Genomic DNA, 10,853 nt, shown 5'->3' with positions numbered 1-10,853 from the left:
ATAAAATTGATAAACCACTAGCCACTTTGATCAAGAAGAAAAAGGAAAGGACCCAAATAAATAAAACCAAGAATGAAAGAGGAAAGATCACAACCAACACAACAGAAATAGAAACAATAATAAGAGAATATTATGAGCAATTATATGCCAATAAAATGGGTAATCTGAAGAAATGGACAAATTCTTAGAAACATATATACTACCAAAACTGAAACAGGAAGAAATAGAAAATTTGAACAGACCCATAACCAGTAAGGAAATTGAATTAGTAATCAAAAATCACCAAAAAACAAGAGTCCAGGGCCGGATGGCTTTCCAGGAGAATTTTGCCAAACATTTAAGGAAGAGTTAACATGTATTCTCTTGAAGCTGTTCCAAAAAATAGAAATGGAACGAAAACTTCCAAACTCTTTCTAGGAAGCCAGCATTACCTTGATTCCAAAACCAGAGACCCCACTAAAAAGGAGAAATATAGATCAATTTCCCTGATGAACATGAATGCAAAAATCCTCATCAAGATAGTAGCCAACCAGATCCAACAATACACTAAAAAAGTTATTCACCACGACTAAGTGGGATTTATACCTGGGATGCAGGGCTGGTTCAATACCTGCAAAACAATTAATGTGATCATCACATCAATAAAAGAAAGGACAAGAACCGTATGTTCTTCTCAATAGATGCAGAGAAAGCATTTGACAAAATACAGCATCCTTTCTTGATAAAAACCCTCAAGAAAGTAGGGATAGAAGGAGCATACTTCGAGATCATAACAGCCATATATAAATGACCCAATGCTAATATCATCCTCAATGGGGAAAAACTGAGAGCTTTCCCCCTAAGGTCAGGAACAACACAGGGATGTCCACTCTCACCACTGTTATTCAACATAGTATTGGAAGTCTTAGCCTCTGCAATCAGACAACACAAAGAAATAAAAGGCATCCAAATCGGCCAGGAGGTGGTCAACTTTCACTTTTCACATGATGACATGACACAGATGACATGGAAAACCCAAAAGACTCCACCAAAAACTGCTAGAATTGATTCATGAATTCAGCAAAGTTGCAGGATATAAAATCAATGCACAGAAATTGGTTGCATTCCTACACACTAACAATGAAGGGACAGAAAGAGAAATCAAGGAATCAATACCATTTACAGTTGCACCAAAAAACGTAAAATGCGTAGGTGCTGTAGGAATAAATCGAACCAAAGAGGTGAAAAATCTATACGCTGAAAACTATAGAAAGCTTATGGAAGACACTGAAGAAGACACAAAAAAAAAAAAATGGAAAAAGATTCCATGCTCCTGGATAGGAAGAACAAATATTGCGAAAATGTCAATACTACCCAAAGCAATTTACATATTCAATGCAATCCCTACCAAAGTAACACCAGCATTCTTCACAGAGCTAGAACAAATAATCCTAAAATTTTTATGGAACCAGAAAAGACCCTGAATAGCCACAGCAATCTGGAAAAAGAAAACCAAAGCAGGAGGCATCACAATCCCAGACTTCAAGCTATACTACCAAGCTGTAATCATCAAGACAGTATGGTACTGGCACAAGAACAGATACTCAGATCAATGGAACAGAATAGAGAACCCAGAAATGGACCCACAAACGTATGGCCAACTAATCTTTGACAAAGCAAGAAAGAATATCCAATGGAATAAAGACAGTCTCTTCAGCAAGTGGTGCTGGAAAAACTGGACAGCGACATGCAGAAGAATGAACCTGAACCACTTTCTTACACCATACACAAAAATAAACTCAAAATGGGTGAAAGACCTCAATGTAAGACAGGAAGCCATCAAAACCCTTGAGGAGAAAGCAGGCAAAAACCTCTTTGACCTTGGCCGCAGCAACTTCTTACTCAACACATCTCTGGAGGCAAGGGAAACAAAAGCTAAAATGAACTACTGGGACCTCATCAAAATAAAAGTCTTCTGCACAGCAAAGGAAACAATCTGCAAAACTAAAAGGCAACCCACAGAATGGGAGAAGATATTTGCAAATGACATATCGGATAAAGGGTTAGTATCCAAAATCTATAAAGAACTTATCGAGCTCAACACCCAAAAAACAAATAATCTAGTGGAGAAATGGGCAAAAGACATGAATGGACACTTCTGCAAGGAAGACATCCAGATGGCCAACCGACACATGAAAAAATGCTCAACATCTCTCATCATCAGGGAAATACAAATCAAAACCACAATGAGATACCACCTCACACCTGTCAGAATGACTAACATCAACAACTCAGGCAAAAACAGATGTTGGCGAAGATGCAGAGAAAGAGGATCTCTTTTGCATTGTTGGTGGGAATGCAAGCTGGTGCAGCCACTCTGGAAAAGAGTATGGAGGTTCCTCAAAAAAACTAAAAATAGAACTACCCTACGACCCAGCAATTGCACTACTAGGCATTTATCCACAGGATACAGGTGTGCTGTTTTGAAGGGACACATGCACCCCCATGTTTATAGCAGCGCTATCAACAAGAGCCAAAGTATGGAAAGAGCCCAAATGTCCATCAATGGATGAATAGATAAAGAAGATGTGGTATATATATAGAATGGAATATTACTCGGCTATCAAACATATGAAATCTTGCCATTTGCAACTACATGGATGGAACTGGAGGGTATTATACTAAGTGAAATTAGTTAGTCAGAAAAAGACAAAAATCATATGACTTCACTCATATGAGGACTTTAAGAGACAAAACAGATGAATGTAAGGGAAGGGAAACAAAAATAATATAAAAACAGGGAGGGGGACAAAACAGAAGACACCCATAGATATGGAGAACAAACTGATGGTTACTGGAGGGGTTGTGGGAGGGGGGGATGGGCTAAATGGGTCAGGGGCATTAAGGAATCTACTCCTGAAATCATTGTTTCACTATACGCTAACTAATTTGGATGTAAATTTTAAAAAATTAAAAATAAAATTAAAAAAATATAAAGTCCCTATGCATCATAAATACAATTACCCATTATCAATTTCTATTCCCTGGGTTAGTTATCCATTTTACCTCTTACAACCTTCTCAGTAGTTTCTGGATTCCCTGCTTGATCTCTTTGGTCCTCACACCATAAACAATGGGGTTCAGAGCTGGGGGGATGAGGTGGTGCAGGATGTTGAGCAGGATGGGGACATCTGGGGGAATTCTCTTCCTGGCCAGGTTAGTGATGACCAGAACCAGCAGGACGGTGCTGAAGAAGAGGATGAGGATGAAGTGGGAACCGCACGTGCTCAGGGCCTTGGCCGCAGCACCCTCAGCCTTGATCCTTAGCACAGCTTTCAGGATGAAGGAGTAGGAGAGAACAATAAGGATGAGGTCAGAGCCCAGGAGGGTCCAGCCTGCCACAAACTGGTAGAGCCGGTTGAAAGTGATGTCATCACAGGAGAGTTTGGACACAGACAGGTTAGTGCAGATGCAGTTGTTGATGGTGTTCTCTGCACAGTATGTGAGTCGAGAAGACAGGACAGGAACAGGAAGAGAAAAGAGGCCATTCCGGGCCACAACAAATATGGTAGCTCTAACCACAAAATGGTCCGTGATTATGGATGGGTATCTTAGTGGGTGGCAAATGGCCACATAGCGGTCATAGGCCATGACCATGAATGTACAAGACTCCATGGTCAAGAAACTGTTCATGATGAACATCTGGAGGAAGCAGGCAGAGAAGCTGATGGACCTGAGGTCAAACCAGAAGATGGCCAGGACCTTGGGGATGACAGTCAGGCAGAGCACGATGTCCAGCAGGGAGAGGAGGCTGAGCAGGTAGTACATGGGCTCGTGCAGAGAGGCCTCCAGCTGGATGGTGAGCAGGAGGGTGGCGTTGGCCCCCATGGCCAGGAGGAAAAGGAGGCTGAGGGGCAGAGACAACCAATGCTGCCAACTCTGGTAGTTAGGGAAGCAGATGAGGAGGAATTCGGAGACTGGAGCAGTGGAGTAGTTGCTGGGTGAGGCCATGTAAAGTGTCCTGATCACTCTGGAAATCCAGAGTTCCTAAAAATGTAGGACAAAATATATTAACAAAAATTATGTGTTCTAGATGTTGTAAAACTGAGGTTTCTATTGGGACACTTAACCTGTCTCAATGAACTTTTCAAATCATCATCATCATCATCATCAATCATTGCTGACATTTAACTGAACACTTGCTATGTGCCAACTCAAAGCCGAATGCTTTATAATTATTATCTTATTTCATCCTTTACAAAAAATCTTGAGAGTAATTAATACTGTTATCTTAATTTCACAGATAATGATACAGGCAAAGAGGAGCAGAGTGGTTTAATCAAAACTGGCAAATAGTTTAAGTGCTGAGATCAGGATGGTGACAAGAGTCTGACTGGAGTTTTTGCTTCCAGCCTCCACACATTATGTAGCTTCAACAAGCACAATTAACTAAGTCCTACCTTCCCTCAGAGTTTACAAGGAATAACTATATTTCACTGACTATGTGAAGGTCCTAGAGAAGCCTCTATAGACATGGACAGGGCTTGTCAGGGTTCCTTACTTTTATTCAGGAAATAATTGAATTAGAGGTAAAACATTTTTGACTGCACCCAACAGCAATAATTTCTTACTGCCCCAAAGGAGATTTTATTCTAAGGCATAGTATATATCACTGTCTCACTGGATTATTTGTTATTGTTTGTCTTTGGAAGTTTCGAGTGTTTTCTTTGGTTTGGATCCTTTAGTTGAGACTGCATTTTATGTTCTGGTGACAGAGACAGTCAGTAATTAGGGGTACACCAGGAGGATATAAAAATTGTAAGTTCTGGGTTAAATAGGTGATGGAGATTAAAGAGTGTACGTGTGGTGATGAGCACCAGGTGATGTATGAAATTATTGAATCACCATATTGTACATCTGAAACTAATATAACACTATATGTTAAGTGTATTGGAACGTAAAGAAAAAGTTTAAAAAATTATAAGTGCTATGACAGTTTTTTAAATAAAAGAGAAAACAAGTCTTTGAAGGAGTCCAAAAGAGGAACACATTTTCAAACTTAGAAGGTAGGAGAAGTATCTTGTTAGCCTGGGCAGGTAGTTGAGAGAGGCCTGGAGACTGCAGCAACATCCAGAGTTTGGGACTAAGAGTAGCTGCCATTTTATGCCTGGAACATTGAATAGTGTGGTGTTATTTTCAGCTCACTCATGTGGGTTCCTTGACTTGCACTATTCTAGGAGGACTCTGGGATCCCTTGATATATAGTCAGGCTATAAACTAACCTGTCAAAGGAATTCTATCCAAAGGTGAGATACTCTAATCATGGGGCCTTGACTGATGCACTATTAACTCTTTTCCCACTCTGAGAGAGTCCAGGTTTGGAGGATTCACTCTGACAAAGACTAGGCCAAGAGCATCATGGATCATTTTGGAGGCCACTTTCTGCTCTATTCTTTGAGTCAATAGCATCCTCTGAGTTGTCCTGTATTGCTGAAATTGCACTAACCACCTACCTGCTCCTTGGATAGTGATCTTTCCTTTATACAAAGAGCCATTCCTTGTTTCAGGATGGACAAGAAACAATGGATTGGACAAACATTTCGAAATCAGAATCAGTAAGAATTACATGTAGGGGATGAGTAAAGAAAGACATTAGAGTATTCATTATTCAAAAATTGCCCAAATGTGTACTTACTGATCACTATTGGGCAAGGTGATATGTAACAAACTGAAGAAAGATTAATGAAACAAGGTCTTGAATCTTGAGTCACAATGACTTTATGTTTTTGAACTTGAGTGACAGAAAAAATAAAATCTTTATTGCAAAATTAGAAAAGGGAATGGGAAAAAAAGGATAGAGTTTTCAGAATAAGAATATGAATTTATATTTGAATTGTTATGCAGGAGATATTTGCAAAATATACAGGTAGAGTTTTTATTTTTTTTTTTATTTTTTTTTCAACGTTTATTTATTTTTGGGACAGAGAGAGACAGAGCATGAACGGGGGAGGGACGGAGAGAGAGGGAGACACAGAATCGGAAACAGGCTCCAGGCTCTGAGCCATCAGCCCAGAGCCCGACGTGGGGCTCGAACTCACGGACCGCGAGATCGTGACCTGGCTGAAGTCAGCCGCTTAACCGACTGCGCCACCCAGGCGCCCCTACAGGTAGAGGTTTTAAGCTATCATTGAAAATACAATATTCCTGGAATTCAGTAGGAAATTCAAGTATGCAAATGAAGATGTATTTGCATTAAAAAATAAGGTTAAAGAGGTATTCGCATATAAAATAATTGAAGAAAACCTAATTATGACTTAAAATCTAAAACTTAGACTGATAAGAATTTTCAAGTAGATTTTGTAGATTTAGGAGAAAATGGAAATATTTGATAGAGTAAGTTTCTAGAGAGAATGGGGGGAATTAATTCAATAGTATAAACAAGGATTTTTATTTTAGCTTCTTCCACTCCTCTATTCACAGAAGAAAATGTCTATACTGGAAAATAAAAAGGATAAGTATTATCCACATGGCAAAACTGTAGGCCTTGGGCTGCCTAGTTGGCTCAGTCAGTGACTTTGGCTCAGGTCATGATCTCACAGCTTGTGAGTTTGAGCCCTGCAAAGGGTTCTGTGCTGATAGCTCAGAGCCTGGTGCTTGCTTCAGATTCTGTGTCTCCCTCTCTCTTTGCCCTTTCCCCACTCTCTCTCTCTCTCTCTTTTAAAAATTAATAAACATTGAAAAAATTAAAAAAAAATCTGTATGCCTTGGGTTAAGTAGTTTGGTAATGAAACAAAGCAGAAGAAAAAAAAAATGATGTTGGATCTCTTACAGAATACTCAAAACAAAACAAAAAAACAGTCATACCCATCATTGTTTTCTAATTACAGGGTGAGAGAAAGTATCCTGTTGCCTAGAGGAGAAATGCTTTTCCCACTAAAGTAGGAGGAAATTATCTGTGTTCATGGATACTTTTGGAGGTCAGTGGAAAGTTCTTTTTGTTCTGTTTTGTACAAAATGGTGTTACTTTCCAGGTATCCTAGTCTTTCTTTAGAAAGCCAAACATTTTCTTCACTTGCTTTGTGTCTTAACAGGCATCATCAGTCTTGCTATTAAAAATATGGCAGCCAATATTCTTGGGTTGGCATCGTGAAAATGAGTTCTTTCTGTTCCCTTTTAACAATGGCCCCAAATGAACAACATATATTGTACATACATATGTAAATACATAATATGTAATATGCATATTATAAGTAAAATGCAATATACATGCATACAATACATATAATAATATATTTTTTGTAAACACAGAGTACAACTAATGGTTGCTGCATGGGGAAAAGGGTGGGAGATGGGCAAAAATGGGTGAAAGGGAGTGGGAGATAACAGGCTTCCAGTGATATGGTAACTATACTTGTAGTAAGTACTGCATAATTTTAAATTTGTGAAAGCACTATGTTGTACACTTAAAGTTAATGTAACATTCTATGTCAACTATACTCAAATAAAAAATTAATTTAAAAAAAGATGCTAATGAGACCATAACTGTCATGTAAAAGACATCTTTGAGAAACAGAGCTACGTGTCTTTAGGAAAAGTATTCAAAATAGTTGAAGTTCACCAAAGGTAGAAAATAGAAGCTAGCCAATAAGTCAGTTTTAGGCATATAAACCTATGTAGGAATTTTTTACATGGTAAGCAGAATTATCTGTGATTCCTTGTGGCTCAGATCCAATTATCCTAGCATGTGGAATCTATGTTCTGTAAACTCATCTGCTTTGATTCTTGTTGTTTGTTGTTGTTGTTTGTTGTTTTTGTTGGCAACTGTCTTTTTCCCCTCACTACTAAACAAAGAGCTAAGTGGCCAAGTACTAAGAAAGGTGACAGTAAGGGCTGTCATAGCCAAACAAGCAGAAAAGAGTTGGGGAGTCACGGCAGGATGAGAGAGGGAGCTCAGGAAGCAAATAATTAGTATAGTTGGGATTACTGATCCTGCTTACCTATCCCATTTCTATGAGAGTGAAGTATCTTCTCTATTGCTAGAGAAGATAATGAAGGTATTGATTTGATTTAAGGACTTTCACTTTGAATATCCCAGATTTTCCAAATACAGATTATTCTCTCTCTCTCTCTCTCTCTCTCTCTCACACACACACACACACACACACACACATGCACGCACGCATGCATGCATGCACACACACACCTTTCTACCCGTTGTAGATCTGCAAGACGAATCAAGGATTCAGGAGTTCTAACTGGGGTGGGGTTAGCTCTTTCATATACTTACATATGTAATCAGGAAGATGACCTTCATTATGAATTAGAGAAATAATAAGAAAGAAAACATACCCACTTTTTTGGAAGGACTTCTGGTTTCCAATAACCTCAAGTTCTGGATCCTCAGTGACTTGATCTATTTAATAAGCAAGAAATCAGTCAGTGCTTTGTCGGTACCTGATTATAATGTTAGGCATACAAATGTACCACATAGATTAAGCAATACAGGTATTTTCTGAGAGCTTAAGTAATAGAGGAAAATTGACTTAAGAGCACTTATAAAACAGTATAGTTGTGGCTCTAATAAAGTTGATCTGGGGTGCCTGGGTGGCTCAGTTGGTTGAGTGTCCAACTCTTGGTTTTGGCTCAGGTCATGATCTTGTGGTTTGTCATTTCAAGCCCCATATTAGGCTCCGTGCTGACAGTGCAGAGGCTGCTTGGGATTCTCTCCATCTCTCTCTGTCCCTCCCCTGCTTGTGCTCTTTTTTGCTCTCTCTCTCTCTCTCTAAACAAATAAGTAAACTTTTTTAAAAAGTTGATCGTACAAACAGTGGGAAGAGAAGAATGAAGCAATGTGATATGGTTGAAAAGCTGGCCTCTGACAGGTGAATTCTAAGTCTGGCTCTTATGCTCATTGTATGAGCTATTTAAACTCTATGATACATACATTCCTCATTTATGAAATGGATAAATTATATTTAACTTCAGGTGTTGTGGAGAGAAAAAGGGGCTATGATCTCCTGAAGTCCTGTTAGGCCCAGAGACACAAGGAGTTGAGAGCATCAGAGAAGGATACAAAAATGAGGCAAATCCACCTGGGGGAGAAGAAGGACTCTCTGTGTAGGGAATGGTAAGAGAAGAAACATCAATGTGGATGATCAGTATGATTGGTGGTGAGGTGCTAGGGGGTGATAGATCCTAAGTTCTTTGGGGGAAGCAAGCAGGAGAGCAGAGGGTCAGGAGACATGGTTAAGGTGTGCAGGGGCAGCCCTGTGAGGTCCACCTGAGGGCAGGCATTATCACATACACTGTAAGGAAGCACAGAGAACTTGAAACAGGGAAGTGATGTGCTGTAGATGGGACACAGGGAATCACACAGCAGGGAGGGAGGCTTTCAGAGAGTCCTGAACAGTACAAAGGAAAAGTGATGAAGATCTAAATGCAGTCCATGTAGGTGGAGAAGAAGGATGTATTCGAGGTGTGGGGAGAACTACAGGATTTAGTGAAAGAAAGGATGAGCAGGCAGAGAGACTGGAGTCCAGAATGTTGCCAAGCACCTTTTAGTGATACAGGGAAAAATGTCCTTTTCAGACCTCCTATAACACTGGTATTTTCTCCCAGGTAGCAATATACTTTTGGCTCTGTTTTAGTAAATTCCATAAGAGCTGGGACCATTTTTCCTCTCTTTCTGTATTCTCCTCAGTGAAACTGAGGCCTCCTAATGTGAGCAATGAGGACTTGTTGGGCATCTGGGACATTGTTCTGATATTCAGTATCCAGTTCCAGTACTGGTAGACTGACATTTACAAAGGGGTGATCCTTGTGCTAAGTGCTATTGACCAAACATGGTCTGTGATGATGATATACTGACAGTCTGTAAAGATCAGACAAGTCTTGAATAAACAAAATTACAAGAGAAGACTCAAGCCAAGACTGGAAAATGGAGTGACCACCTTGACTCATAGATGAATTTAGACGAGGACAGAAAGGAAGATTCTCACCCAGCCAGGCACAGGGCCTTGGTCACCCAGCCATGGTATGGGAGGGGGCCTTGGAGTCTACGGAAGTTTGCAAACCCTTATGGACACAAAATGACTCAGCCTCATCCCCGAATGAAATAACAGCATGAGGTCAGTCCCTGCCACTCAGCTTTACACCAGATCTAAGCATCTTAGCAGGGTCAGCATGTACACCAGACCCTATTGAAAGAGTTCCTTTTCCTTTATGTACTAGGTTCCTGGATTTCTCTCTCCTCTCATGATCTCCTTCCTCACAGTTTTCCTGCTTGGTCCAGTTTGAGACTCACCAGTTTCAGAAAGCTGCACTGCTGCTGTTTCTGGCTGCCAGAGAAAGCACTAAACTGACCCCTCCATGAGTTCTGGAGGCTGGTTTTATGAACTCTGGCTCCACTGTGCCCCCTCTCTTTCCATTGCTCACCAGAGTTGGTGCTCTTGTTAAACACTTGGGCCCTCAGGCCCTATGGTCTATCTCCCAAGAGAACATATTGTAAAAGGCTTAATTCAGCATTTTCAATAAAGTAAGGGCAGGGGGCTCTTGGGGAGTCTAAATAAAGAAGCTCTGGGAAAAGAAGGGTAAGGAAACTGCATGATGAGAATCTTCTCAGGGAAAATTTATACGGATGCACCTGAGGGGAAGAAGTGACTAAACTCTCCTCAGCCCTATAACTCCATGGAGGAGGTGACAGAGGAACATCCCCAGAAATCAAAGGAGCATGGGCCTCAGAGGAGCATGGACCATGGGCAACCAGGGGCAAAGGAGCACTTTCCCTGTGAGCCCCTTTCCTGCAGTGGGAGCACCAGTGGTCTTGACACAAGCACATCCCTGGGAGGGGTCCTGTTTACACACATGTGGTCTCA

General features: G+C 40.4%; 1 protein-coding gene across 1 annotated transcript; it reads right to left on the bottom strand.

Moving 5' to 3' along the window:
- Positions 1-2,885: 2,885 nt before the first annotated feature.
- On the bottom strand, positions 2,886-4,002 carry LOC121021162 (olfactory receptor 56A4). Its single transcript, XM_040461389.1, has one exon. It carries the CDS (start codon positions 3,988-3,990, stop codon positions 3,049-3,051), a length of 942 nt encoding a protein of 313 aa, XP_040317323.1. The 5' UTR covers positions 3,991-4,002; the 3' UTR covers positions 2,886-3,048.
- Between the last annotated feature and the right edge of the window lie 6,851 nt (positions 4,003-10,853).

This window comes from Herpailurus yagouaroundi, unplaced genomic scaffold (genome assembly GCF_014898765.1).
Source record: "Herpailurus yagouaroundi ecotype Mexico unplaced genomic scaffold, PumYag 255, whole genome shotgun sequence".
NCBI lineage: Eukaryota > Metazoa > Chordata > Mammalia > Carnivora > Felidae > Herpailurus > Herpailurus yagouaroundi.
This window is presented reverse-complemented; position numbering and strand designations above follow the sequence as displayed.